Raw genomic sequence first — 13,985 nt, 5'->3', positions numbered from 1 at the left:
CACCTAAGGCTCGGGGAACACCATCAAAGAAGAGCGGGAAGATTCTAAGAGCTGGAGGACCAGGGCACCTGTGTATTCTAGACACGACATGGAGGCTGCTCCCATGGCCCCTCAACTGTATGGCTCCCTAAACAAGACCTGCACAGTGACGACACATGTGGATGTGGGTGGGGGAATGTCACAGGGCCCCACCCCTATGTGAGGAGCTACCAGCCATCATTCATAGCTGCCAAGAGAGAGAGACTTAGTCTTCTCTAGGAACTATCCTGGACAGGTGATCCAGTCAGCCCTCAACTCGTGTACGTACAGCAACAATGAACAAACTCAGCGAGCGCGCGCGCGCGCGCACACACACACACACACACACACACACAATGACTAAAGAAGAGATCATGAGGCTGAGTGAGAGTGGGGGAAACAGGAGGAGTCGAGGGGGGAGGGGAGGGCAGGAAATGATATAAACACAGCCCTCCCATTTGAAAGTCTCCAAAAAATAAAAAATAAAATTGAAAAAAAAAATGTTGGTGAAAGTACGAAAGAGAAAAGCAAAATTGCTTTGGGAAAGGAGGAGGCGGGCTTTAGCAGCCAGGTGAGATGGCTTTGAGCAGCCTCTGGGAAGGTGGGTGTAAGACAGTTCCACACCATACAGGACCAGTTCTTTATTGAGTTGCCCCACTTGAAGGCCTTGGGGGCAGGGATGAGATGCCGATGGGCCACAGGGCTGCCTCTTTATCTCTGGGGCTGGCAAAATGGACCCTAAACTTGGGTCTCAAGGAATGCTCTTGCTCACTCTCTGTCTTGGGGATTGAACACAGAACCAAGGGAATGCCAGGGAAAATGCCCTATGACGTCAGTTAAAGCCATGGTGCTTGTTTTTCTTTTTCTGGGAAAGGGTCCCACTGTGTAGCCCAGGCTACCCTTGAACTCGCAACCCGCCACCTCGGCCTCTTGAGTGCTGAGGTGACAGCCTGCCACCAGCGTGGCCAGCTCCTTTCAGCTCTGTTCCTGAAGGCAATGTGGAGCCTGGCTGTACAGTCAGTGAGTCTGGGAAGACCGTGTACATCAATGGTTTGGAGTTTTCGGGCATGGATTGTGCTGAGGTTCCGATGTGAGGGGTGGAGTGGACCCAACCCCCTCACTGCTGGTCTCTGGGTCAGTCTTTCACACAAAGCCACTTGGTCATCTTACTGGGCCCTCAGTGCTCAGCACCCCTCTCGTCCCCTCTCATGCCACACTGGCTGAGAAGCCCATCCCCAAATCACTCCTGCTGTGTTTTCTGTACCGGGCTCCACCCCTCTGACTAGAAGATCAAGGTGATATTTTTTTTCAAATTGCCACTTTAAACAAGGAGAACAGCATGAAAGGAAGTGGCCACAGCCCTGCTCTTGCTCAGACTTTGCCAGGGACTTCCAGTTATTTCTAGAGAAAGTCAAGAATGCTTTTGCTTCTTCCCCAGACATCCCCCTTCAGCCAAACTCCAAGGCTGCCACCAACAGGGGATTACAAACTCCAACGGCAAACCAGCAAAGCAGGCTGGCAATGTCAAAACACTGCATTTGGGTATACATGAAGCACATAAGAATATTCCTCATTTCTTATCTTTCTTGACATATAGGAACGTCTTAGTCAATTTCTACCCTTTGTTTATAAAGACATGACTGAGGCAGGAGGATGGCAAGGTGAAGAACTGCTCAGGCTACTGAGTGAGTTAAAGGTCAGAGAGGGTAACTTAGTGAGGCCTCATCTAAAAAGAAAATTATTTTAAAGAATGGGGGAGGGGCTGAATGGCTCAGAAGCCAAGAGTAGGCAACACACTTGCAGAGGACCCATGCTCAATTCCCAACCCCGATGTTGGAAAGCTCTTCACTGCCTGTAGTTCCAGTTTTAGGGGATGTGAATCTCTGGCCTCTGCCTCCCAACTGCAGAGATTACAGGTGTGTACCACTACACTGGTTTATAGTTCCTTTCTTTATTAAAAATGAAACTATGTGAACTGATAACCTTCCCAAGATAAAGATGGGCAGGAAGTGGCACCTCCAGCCAGATCTAGGCTCGGCCACAGTTGGTCAGGTGTACAGTCTGTTGTCCTAAGAGATGAGTCTGATTTTTAATTTATTGTCATGGTTTCAGAGTTTTGCACAAAAATAGTGATTTGTTCTTTAAAACATACACTATCGAACCATATGTGAGCCTATCTTATTAGGGGGTGTCTTAGTCACTGTTCTGTTGCTGTGAAGAGACACCATGATCAAGGCAGCTCTTATGAAAGAAAGGATTGAACTGGGGGCTTGCTTACCCTTTTAGAGGTTTAGTCCATTTTCATCATGGCAGGGAGCATGCAGCCAGTGTGGTATGAGAGGGGTGCTGAGCACTGAGGACCCAGTAAGATGACCAAGTGGCTTTGTCTGAAAGACTGACCCAGAGACCAGCAGTGAGGGGCTTGGGTCCACTCCACCTCTCACATCGGAACCTCAGCACAATCCAAACCACTGGTCTACACGATCTTCTGACACATAGACCTTCCTCCAGACACTTTCTTCTGAACTCTGTAGACACCTGTGCTCATGTTGCCAATGCCCACACACATATAAACGTAACTAAGATAATAAAAATGAATCTTAGAAAACCCCCAAAGAATGAGGAGATAGCTCCAGAGTAGAGCTCCTACCTAACATGCACGAGGCTGTGGGTCATCCTAGAACCCCCCAAAAAACTAAACAACAACAGTAACAACAAAGGGATACAAAAAGATTTACCCCCTATCCTAAATGTAAAAATAAAGATAGCAGCATTGGTGTGCTAATAAATGATAACAGGCACTTGGTCTTGCGGAGATGGTGGCAGTCATGGGTGGTAGGGATTGTCGCAAAGTGGAGAGTCTCCATAAGGAGGTTGGCTTACGGAGACTGCTGTTACCCTGTGGTGGTTTGCATAAGAATGGCCTCCGTAGGCTCATTTATTTGAGTACACAGTTGCCAGGGAGTGGAACTTTTTAAAAGGATTAGAAGGATTTATGGGCGTGGCCTTGTTAGAGGAAGTGTGTCACTGGAGGCGGGCTTTGAGGTTTCAAAGCCCATGCCAAGCCCAGAGTCTCTCTATCTCTTCCTATAGATCAGAATGTAGTTCTCAGCTACTGTTCCAGTCAGTGCCTGCCTTCATGATGCATGCTCCCTGCCATGATGAAAATGGACTAAACCTCTAAAAGGGTAAGCAAGCCCCCAGTTCAATCCTTTCTTTCATAAGAGCTGCCTTGATCATGATGTCTCTTCACAGTAACAGAACAGTGACTAAGACACCCCCTAATAAGATAGGCTCACATATGGTTCGATAGTGTATGTTTTAAAGAAGAAACATCACTATTTTTGTGCAAAACTCTGAAACCATGACAATAAATTAAAAATCAGACTCATCTCTTAGGACAACGGACTGTACACCTAACCAACTGTGGCCGAGCCTAGATCTGGCTGGAGGTGCCACTTCCTGTCCATCTTTATCTTGGGAAGGTTATCAGTTCACATAGATTCATTTTTAATAAAAGAACTATAAACCAGTGTAGTGGTGCACACCTGTAATCTCTGTAGTAGGGAGGCAGAGGCCAGAGATTCACATCCCCTAAAACTGGAACTACAGGCAGTGAAGAGCTTTCCAACATGGGTGTTGGGAATTGAGCATGGGTCCTCTGCAAGTGTGTTACCTACTCTTGGCTTCTGAGCCATTCAGCCCCTCCCCCATTCTTTAAAATAATTTTCTTTTTAGATGAGGCCTCACTAAGTTGTCTTCTCTGACCTTTAACTCACTCGGTAGCCTGAGCAGTTCTTCACCTTGCCATCCTCCTGCCTCAGTCACGTCTTTATAAACAAAGGGTAGAAATTGACTAAGAAGTTCCTATGTGTCAAGAAAGATAAGAAATGAGGAATATTCTTATGTGCTTAATGTATACCCAAATGCAGAGGCCAGAGATTCACAAGTTCAAGGCCAGCCTGGGTTATACTTGAAAAAAGCCAAGGGCTGCTGATATAGCTCAGTGTGCAGAGCTCTGTCCTTGCACAGCCCCAGGTCCCATTCTCAGGACCTCATTCTCCTACAACAAAAAGAAATTATGAAGGAGTTTTTAAAGACCACAGTAGTTTGTTTTCTTGCCCATGAACAGGAGTCCCCAGTGTTCCAGTAAGGCCTTGGCTTGTTTGTTTTGCTAGGGTGGACCCAGGGCCTCCTGCTTGTTAAGCACATGCTCAGCCACTGAGCCCATCCCAGCTCCAGTGTGGCCCTGAGTTTTGAGAACTGTTTAATGCTGTTCATCCACGAATATCCCTGGGTGTCACCGGCGAGACAGCCAGTGGGATCGTGGAATTCCCCACGGCCCTTCTTCCTCCTTAGCCATCAGCAGCCACTTCTGCTGTGGCTCCGGCTCGGCTCTCCCGCCTCTGAAGGCCTGCAGAAAGGCTTGGCGTCCTGGCTCAGAGGGACTGAAAGGCTCCATTTCTATGCAGGTATTGAGAAAGGGGGGTACCGCCCCCTCTTCCAGACCTCCCATGAGTCACCCCACTCTTGCTGCTGTGGGGTAAGGGTGATGGGTAGGAGACATGAACTCTTTCCAAGGGTCACCCTGGCCTGGCCCATCGTCAGCTGCCTGGGCAAGAGAGAAGTAAGTGGCTGCTGGTCTGCGGCCAAGCTGAGGCACTCTTAGAAAGGGATGGTGACTCAGCTGTCAGCACACATCTCAGCAGATTGGCAAGGACTGAAATACTTGGGAACAGATGGAGCTGGCGAGGCTGTGGGCAAACAGCCCCCCTCCTGCTCCCGCCACTTATCTGGTAAGATGGGTACTGCCACGGGGTTGTAAATGTAAATGACTTTTGACTCAACCTTAACACTTCTAGGAATTTTCTTCTCTCCTAAGTCCGCTCATGGGCCAAAGGAAGTATCTATACAATGCCACAGGGGATGGGGCTGCTGTCACAGCCAGAGAGTGGCCATAGCCCGTGTTCTGTATGAGAACTTATTCCACAGAGGAAGGCATAGCCTTACACTGGAATATTATACACTTGTGAAAAAGAACCAGGCCCTCAGCACTGGCTACTTTTATGTCAACTTAACACAGGCTAAAGCTGTTGGAGAAATTCAATTAAGTAAATGCTTCAAGAAGATCGGGTTGTAGGTGAGCCTATTGGGCATTTTCCTAATCAGTGATTGACACAGGAGGGCCCCGCCCATGGTGGGTGGTGCCAACCCTCGGCTGGTGGTCCTGGGTTCCATAAGAAAGCAGACTGAGAAAACCATGAGGAGTAAGCCAGTAAGCAGCACCCCTCCATGGCCTCTGCATTAGCTCCTGCCTCCAGGTTTCTGCCCTGCTTGAGTTCCTGTCCTGACTTCCTTCAGTGATGGATTATGACCTAGAAACTGTAAAGTGAAATCAACTCTTTCCTCTCCAAGTAGCTTTTGGTCCTGGTGTTTATCACACCAATAGAAACCCTAATTAAGACCCCTCCCCTGTTTACTTTCTCACAGGGACTTATCTCCTAGACACGTTAATACAGGGAAAAGCCAAGCCAAGTGCAGACACAATTTCATACAAAGGCGTGAAAATAACACACGTGTCATTTGTCTGTGTATACACGAGATATTAGAACACACAAAAAACAACCAATACCGTTGGTCTCTAGGGTTGGTATTAATGGGAAAAAAGGTATTAGCGAGGATATTTGGTGGCTTTAGATTTTTTTTTTATATTTTCATACTTATCTTTAGGTTTATACATTTATAAAAATACTCAGAGTTTTATATTTTCCGAGTCTTTAGAACATGGACCACAAGTGCCCTTCCTGGTAGTAACGGGAACGTAAGATGTGGAAAATTGGCAAGTTCCCAAACACTGGCCAAACACGACACACCCAGAACTGGAGCCGGTCCTCGAACCCCAGCCCCAGCCCTCTTGGCTTAGCTTCCAGGCCAATGGCTCTGGGATGCCCTGCTCCCCTCCCCTCTCTCACCCCCACCCGCAAGGAGTTGTGGGAACCCCGGACGCTGCCAGTGCGGGGTGTGTGTATGTGTGTGTGTGTGTGTGTGTGTGTGTGTCTACTTACCTGCTCCTTCTCTGAATACGGATTGTTGAGGACCACGGGGACGTTGCCCTTCCCCCACAGGTCATTGAAGACTCGGTCATTGTCACTGCCCAGGGGCAGGGCTTTGGGCGCCTTGCCATCCAGGTCTCTGAAAGGCAAGGGCGGGGGAGGGGAGAGTGAGGAAGGCTGACAGCAGGGTGGTGGCCTTGATCTGGGAGCCCCGCATCTGCAGAGAAGCCTGGCTCACTTGTAGGTCTCTCTGCAGTAGCCTGTGGGCCCACACATCTTCATCAGAGACACCGCCCCCCACCCCCCACCCCCACCCCAACCCCAGTGCCACAGGGAAGGCAGTTCTGGGCTTGTGTGCAATGCCTGTGGCTTCAGCGTGGCTGCCACATAGACACATCACTCGGCCCTCCTCCCACTTCCCGGGTCGGAGAATCTGGCATCTCCCAGGTCTGTCAGCATCACCGTCATCAGGTATGTACTAGACACCCTACCCACCCAGGACAGCTCATGATGAGAGAGGCAGGTCATGGGGTGGGTGGGAGTCCTGCAGGCCGGACCCAAGACTCCTCATTCTGATCTTGACCAAGGCTTTGGGCATCTTTAATTTAAGAAATCACCAGCGTAGGGGGCAGAGCAATGAAAACAATATCACTCAGCGTGGTGTCTAGAGTTAATTAGTATTCACCACATGTCAGGCACCGTGTGTGTGTGTGTGTGTGTGTGTGTGTGTGTGTGTGTGTGTGTGTGTGTGTGTGCAGGAGTATGTGGAGGCCTGAGGTGAGCCTCAGGTGTTATTCCTCAGGAGCCATCCAGCTTCCCTTATGAGTCTCTCACAAGTATAGAGATCATGGATTTGATGGGACCGCAGAATAGGAAACCCCATCCATTCCCCTGCCCTGCCTCTCCAGTGCTCAGGAGCCTTCCTTCATGTGGATTCTGGGGACCAAACCCAGGTCCTCATATTTGCAAGGCAAACCCTCACCCCAGGTGAATGGTCATCTCATTGTGTGTGTTTGACTCATCTATCCCTTGAGATGGCCCATGGGGTGGGAGCAAGAATTAGCTGCCGCCATCACACATTCATAGATGGTGCAGATGAGAGACAGAAGGGGGGGGGATTGTGGAGGTTAGAGCTGCTCTCAACGCCAGAGTCCAGGATGAGATGGAAGACAAGCCTCTGGCCATGTTGGTGGGGAATTACCTTGGCTGGGTCAACTCATACAGAAAGACCCATCTTGACTGAGGGCAGGACTGTTCCCAGGGATTATGGACTGTAAGACACTAAAGAAAGTGAACTGAGGCCCAGCATTCATCACCCAATGCTTCCTGACAGAGCACACAATATGACCAGTTACCTCAAGCTCCTGCTGCCTATGATGGACCGCAACCTAGAACTGTGAGCTACAGACCCCCATGCCTTAAGTTGCTCCTGTCTCATTATTTTTATCATGGCGATGGGTGAATAACTCATCCAGGGGCCAAGGTCCCAGGTGGTCAGTGGGGAAGGCAAAGCTTCCGGCTCACTGCTTACATTTACTCTGAAGTAGAGGCTCCTAGGACTGTCTTTATTCACCACCACCGTCACCACCATTCACCACCCTCAGAAACAAATCTCTGGCTTCCCTTTCTCATCAGCAGTAACACTAACACCAGTGACACCCTCACTGTCACCATCCTTTTCACCATCACTGTACCATGACCACCATCACCACCACGGTCACACATCATTACCAACATTAACATCATTACCATCGTCAACATAACCACCCTTGATATAACCATCACCGTCACTATCATCACCATCAGTGCTATTTAAACGATTGCCATTACAAGCATTTCACCATTACCACGATCATGACCATCATCATTACCATCATCACATCACCATCACTGGTACCCAAACCATCACATCACTATCATCTTCATTGTCACCATGATCAGCATCACTATCATGACCACCAGCATCATCACTATCATCACCATCCTCACTGTGTGGTGGCTTGAAAGAAAATGGCCCCCAAAAGGAGTGGCACTATTAGGAGGTGTGGCCTTGTTGGAGGAGGTGTAACACGTTGGAGATGGGCTTTGAGGTCTCCTATGCTCAGGCTATGCCCAGTGTCACAGTCCACTTCCTGTTGCCTGTGGATCAAGATGGAGAACTCTCAGCTCCTCCAGCACCGTGCCTGCCTGCGAGCCACCATGTTTCCCGCCAAGATGATAATAGACTAAACCTCTGAACTGTAAGCCCCCCAAATTAAAAGCTTTCCTTTATAAGCGTTGCTGTGGTCATGGTGTCTCTTCACAGCAACAGAAACCCCAAGACACTCATCATCACCATCATTGCTACCCAAGCCATCAACGCTACAATCACCATTACCATCACCATTTCCTCACCTTCTTCACCATGACGACTACCACCACCTTCGCTCTCACCACTACCAGCATCACAATAAGAGTCACACGAGAAAGCCCAGATCCAGATACAGAAAGCCATTAGCTCACACCACACGGTCCTCAACCACAGGCTTGTGCCTGACTCCAGAACATGATCGCTTGCATGGGAAGCCCCATTGGCTTCCTGCCCTTTCTTCTGATTGGCGCAGGCCAAGGCTGTGCCAGCAAGGTCCTATAGGGTAGCCAGCCTCAGAGATGAAGACTGGACCACGTTACCTAGATGCCTATGTCACCTCTGTCCTTTCCTGTGAGGACTGCTCTCCTGTTCCCTTCTGTTAATTGACCTTGCATTCAATTGCAGATGTACCTCATTGTCACACCCCATCCCCAACTTTAAGCCACTCAGCTACTTTGTGTCCCCCGTGGGTATTGGTTGCGGGCACGGAGGCTGTCTCTTATCTAGCTCTCTGTGTTAACCTTCCCAGCTTTGGGGACTCCCTCCTGACCAGGTCTGTGTGGATTGTCATTTGTGGTGAATCAGGAGCTGGGAGGTTGGTTCTGGCCCTGAGTGGTTCCCCTTCACACTGCTCCGATGGGGCCAGCCCACCCCTCCTGGCTGGGTTTCTCCTGGCCCCTCTGGCCCATGGCTCAGCCACTTCTGTTCTTCTGCTGGGTGAGGATTACATCACCAGAGGGAACATTCTGTCTCACCCTCTTTAAAATGTCACCAAAGCATCCCTAGAGTGGTTCTCAATGGCCAGCATTTCCCAAGTCAACGGATTACCTGTGCAGCAATTAACTAGGGAACGGGCTGTAGAGAGCCGCTTCAAATGTCACTCAGTTCCATTTCAGCTCTGTTGTTCCTGAGCTGACAGCGTCATGTGACCACAAATGGGGGCCTCAGCAGACAAGGGAAGAGGTTAATGCATTTGGGGACGTCTGTAATGTACCAGGTACTTGTACACAGTTATTTCATCTCATTTCAACAGCCATTCGCTGCTCTTGGTTTCAGACGAGAGAGCAGAGCCCAGAGAGGCAATGTGTGTTCCCTGGAGGCCCACAGCTTGAAGCCGAGGTTTAAGACGAGGTCTGATGGCTGGCTGTTAGCTCACATCCCTTCTGAGATTACAAAAAGGGCCGAGAGGGGGGAGGAAAGACAAGTCAAGATACTTGGATTCTCAGCTACAGGTGACAGAGCAAGAGCCCCAGCATTTGTGAGGTCCATCACCTAGGCAACTGAGGTGGATCCTCTTGTGGCCTTGCAGGAAGGAGCTCACAGGTTTAACATCTATTTTTTGTTTTTCCTCCCTTCCTTTTTCCTCCTCCTTCCTCTTCCTCCTCCTCTTTCCTTTTCCTCCTCCTCCTTCCTCTTCCTCCTCCTCCTTCTCCTCCTCTTCTCCTTTTCTTTCTTCTTCTGTTATGAACAACTTTGTTCAAAGAATGCCCTTGGATGGGTTGTCTAACACATGCTGATTTTAGAATCATGTCTGATGAGCAGGAGATAGACATTTTTAGTATGGAGCCCAGGGAATGTCAGAGCTGAGCTATCTGATCTCCATGCACTCAGGACAAATTCGGGAGTAGACTCCCCTGACCCACAGCCTGTAGGAGAGGGGCTGTGGAGGACCTGGTACCCCAGAGGTTCATTTGCATGGTGAGGGCTCCTGAAGCATCCTATGGGGTCTGTTCACAGTGGCACCCATGAAGCATCCACAGTGGGGACTGGGCAAACCAGGTCTGACCCTTGGCTTTGTTTATTAAGTCAGGTGAATCTGGACATGGAACCAGCCCCAGTGTGTCCCTTGTCACATGAGGGTTAATGTCAGCATGGGTAACGATGGAGCGAGAGGACCCTCCTGGCACAGGGCTGGGGAACCGGCTAGTGACTCTCCGACATTCTCCATCCTTTGTTCACAGCGTCATCAGATGGGACAGAGAGACTTCTAGTCCTTCAGGATCTTGGTCACTGTCCAGGCTCTAGTCAGCCACGATGGCCATGCTTTCCGCTTGTACCATCAGGTGTGGTCACTAGTCACATATGGTCACTAGACACTTCCGAAGTACAGGTCTGCAGTCAATGTGGTTAGATTCCCATAATCCCCGGCCCCGATCTCCACTCTCCCCTCCTCTGTGTGCCCTTATGCCCACCCCCAGCCGAGTGCTGCCTCTGCTCACGCTTCAAAGCCTATGGGACACCCACCTCTGCTGGGTACTGGGTGAGGGCATGTGTGTACACTGCCCAGCGCACAGTCAGCACAAACAAGACACTAACTACAATGACGTTCCTGAACAGCGAAGGAAGCTGCAGCTCAGAGAGATTGGGTCACTTGTCCAAGGGCACATACCCAGTGAGAGAAGTTTGCAAAGCTTCTTTTTTAATTTTTTCTCTTATACCTGGGCATCCTGGGGCATGGGGGTTACACAGTGGACCCCAGAGGTGCATCTGGCTAAACCACATACTCATAGAGTTGTGAGCATTTTCTTAAAAAATTAAATTAAAAAAATATTTGAGTGTATGAGAGATAGAGATAGAGATAGAGATAGAGATAGAGAGATAGAGATAGAGAGATAGAGAGATAGAGAGATAGAGATAGAGATAGAGAGAGAGAGAGAGAGAGAGAGAGAGAGAGAGAGAGAATGAGAATCACAGCATGTGTGTGGAGGTCAGAGGAAAACTTACAGGAGCCTATTCTCCCATAGCCTGGGGATCAAACTCAGGTCAACAAGGCAGCAAGCACCTTTACCTACACTGCCGACTTGCCGGACCCAGAACTTTAAATTAGGTGCTAGACACGCCCCATCAATGAAGTAACTCCATCCACTGGGTAAATGCAGGCTTGGTGATGGGTTTTTATTGTTTCCCCCGGGGGTGGGGTGGGGATACCAGGACCCCACTGACGTAGGTTGTCTCTTGACTTCTGGCAAGGGTGGATGGATGACTTTATTTGGTCATCACTCATGGGTCCAGGGCCTGCCTGCCCAGCTGCTTCCAATTGCCTTGATGTAGTTGGAACTGTCTGGGCCTCAACTGTGGAGGTGTGGAGCCAGAGACCTCCTTGTAGTGGGCTTGGTCCCAGGCCTTGAGGGTTGGTGAGCTTCCTGTCTCACCCCGTGGCACACCTCATGATGTGACAAAGATATCCGTGGACACTGTGCTGAGATGCGCCCTAGCCACGCTCCATGTCAGTATCCTAGCTCCATGTCAGTATCCTGAACCTGGCGGTCTTCAGCACAGGGTATTTGGGAATCTCTCACAGAACGCACGGACAGGTAGCCTAGTCTGACTCCTCAGGAAGCTCAAATGGCTGACCACTGGCTAAGCCTGGGGACCTGGCAAGGAACAGGTGTGTCAGGCCTGTGTGCCAGGCCCCAGGAAGGTAGAGGCAGTTACCAGACGATGCGGCTATTGCGGAGCAGCTGGCCTTGGCAGAAAGCCTGCTCCAGCTTTCCATGGATGTGTTGACTAACTCGTTCCCATCCTCCTTGCCCTGCGCTAGCTTTTCATTGCTACCTGATCGACCTGGTCTCAGACGCTGGGGGCCGAGTTAATACAAAGACCCCACGTTTATGGAGGTGGGATGTGGCAGCCTTGGCCAAGCTTCCCCTTGGCTTCAGCAGGGGGCTGTCACCCTGATGGGGAGGTCTTGTTAAACAAATTCAGAGGTTTTTCTATTTTGAGACAGGCCCAGGCTGGCTTTAAATTTGCTGTGTAGTCAAGGATGACCTTGAACTTCTGAGCCACCTGCTCTAACCCTTGAGTGATAGGATTACAGGTGTAGGTCATCACAGCTGGTTTACGAGATATGGAGCTGAAGCAAGGACTCTGCGCATGCTAGGAAAATACTCTACACCCTCAGTCATTCTTTTTATTTTTTCAGACAGCCTTACTATGTTGCCCGGGCTGGCCTCAAACTTGCCACCCTTGGGCCTCAGCTCTTCTAGGTCTTGAGATTACAGGGTAGGCTGTAAAGTTTGCTTTTAAGACCAGGAACACTACAGGGGATGCTGAAGATGGGAAAGAGAGGTGGGGCGCTGAGGCTCAGTCATCACCTTGACTCGAATTACTGATACCCTCAAGGTGGGCAGGGACCCTTGAGCCTAAACCTGCAAGAGTAGGTAAGTAAAGAAATTGGGAGGTAATAGGCTGGGTTTGGATGTCGGAGGACAGGAGAGTTCCTATGCATTGACGCAACATCTGTCCTGTCCTACCTGGGCATGGAGTGTGTGAACAGCCAGCCTGGCTGGATACACAGCACAGGTGCTCTCAGTATCCTCAGGGGCTACGTTTCTGAAGAACAGTGGTGTCTGGGAGGTGGCCCAGTGAGTAAAGCACCTTAGTGCAAGCCTGAGGACCTCAGTGTAAGCATTAGGACCTTAGTGCAAGCCTGAGGACCTTAGTGCAAGCCTGAGGACCTTAGTGCAAGCCTGAGGACCTCAGTGTAAGCATTAGGACCTCAGTGTAAGCATTAGAACCTTAGTGCAAGCCTGAGGAGCTCAGTGCAAGCCTGAGGACCTCAGTGTAAGCATTCGGACCTCAGTGCAAGCCTGAGGACCTCAGTGTAAGCATTAGGACCTTAGTGCAAGCCTCAGGACCTTAGTGCAAGCCTGAGGACCTTAGTGCAAGTATAAGGACCTCTATGCAAATGTGAGGACCTTTGTGCAAGCCTGAGGACCTTAGTGCAAGCCTGAGGACCTTAGTGCAAGCATTAGGACCTCTATGCAAATGTGAGGACCTTTGTGTAAGTCTGAGGACCTGACTTTGATCCTCGGTGCTCACATAGAAAGCTCCTCCCACTGTTCACCCTGCATCCCTGGGAGCCTTCCTTTACTTCTTTGAACCTTTCATGCTGGTCCCTGCTCAGGATCTCTGCTCCCACCCTACCTTCTTGTCAGGCTGCCCTCCTCCCCAGCTTTCACATGACTGGCACCTCTGTCTTCCCCCACTTAACATCCTCCTCACTCCTGAGCAACTTCCCCCCAAATCTCTGGCCTATTTCCTCCCTGGCATGAGTCACTGGGAGAGATGACGGCAAACGTCTATTTGTCTATTCTTCATGTCTCTGATGTGACTCGGGGAGGGGAGAGCTCCCTCAGCAAGTCTCCAGCTCTGAGAGCAGAACCAGGGGCAAGACCGTGCTTGCTCAAAACTTCACTGGGCGGAAGGCGGCGAGAAGCCCGCCGGGGACAGGCCAGTTTTGGGGAGGTAAGACACGTGAGTGAGTTCTTCCACAGCTCGTTCAGGATGAAGGGCCGAGTGTCCAAGTGACAAGACAGAAAGGGGACAAGGCAGGGGAGGACAGATTGGGGAAGACATGTGTGTCTGATGAGGGGAAGAAGGGAAGTCGCACTGGGTTGTGGCGGAGGAATTTGCGGGAGAGCTTTTGCAGTCCTGTTCAGAGCTCTGTGTGCGATGTGCACCCACCCAGGCAGCCTGGAGCCAGCCCAGCTGAGGGTCACTCCGAGGTCACACATGCTCACACACACATGCACATGCAGGTGTAAGCATGAGGACCTGTGTGT

The 13,985-nt window shown here is 50.2% G+C and overlaps 1 protein-coding gene across 2 annotated transcripts in view; it reads right to left on the bottom strand.

The window, feature by feature from the left end:
• Nos1 (nitric oxide synthase 1) overlaps positions 1-13,985 on the bottom strand; it is a 115,630-nt gene that overhangs the window by 72,511 nt on the left and 29,134 nt on the right. For both annotated transcript variants that reach the window (XM_042267997.2, XM_006970808.4), the window contains one exon: positions 6,084-6,210. In XM_042267997.2, the coding sequence (XP_042123931.1) occupies positions 6,084-6,210 (127 nt within the window). The remainder of the gene's footprint in view (positions 1-6,083; positions 6,211-13,985) is intronic.

This window comes from Peromyscus maniculatus, chromosome 23 (assembly GCF_049852395.1).
Source record: "Peromyscus maniculatus bairdii isolate BWxNUB_F1_BW_parent chromosome 23, HU_Pman_BW_mat_3.1, whole genome shotgun sequence".
In the NCBI taxonomy this organism is placed as follows: domain Eukaryota; kingdom Metazoa; phylum Chordata; class Mammalia; order Rodentia; family Cricetidae; genus Peromyscus; species Peromyscus maniculatus.
The sequence above is the reverse complement of the archived record's forward strand: the minus strand, read 5'-3'. Positions and strand labels throughout refer to the sequence as shown.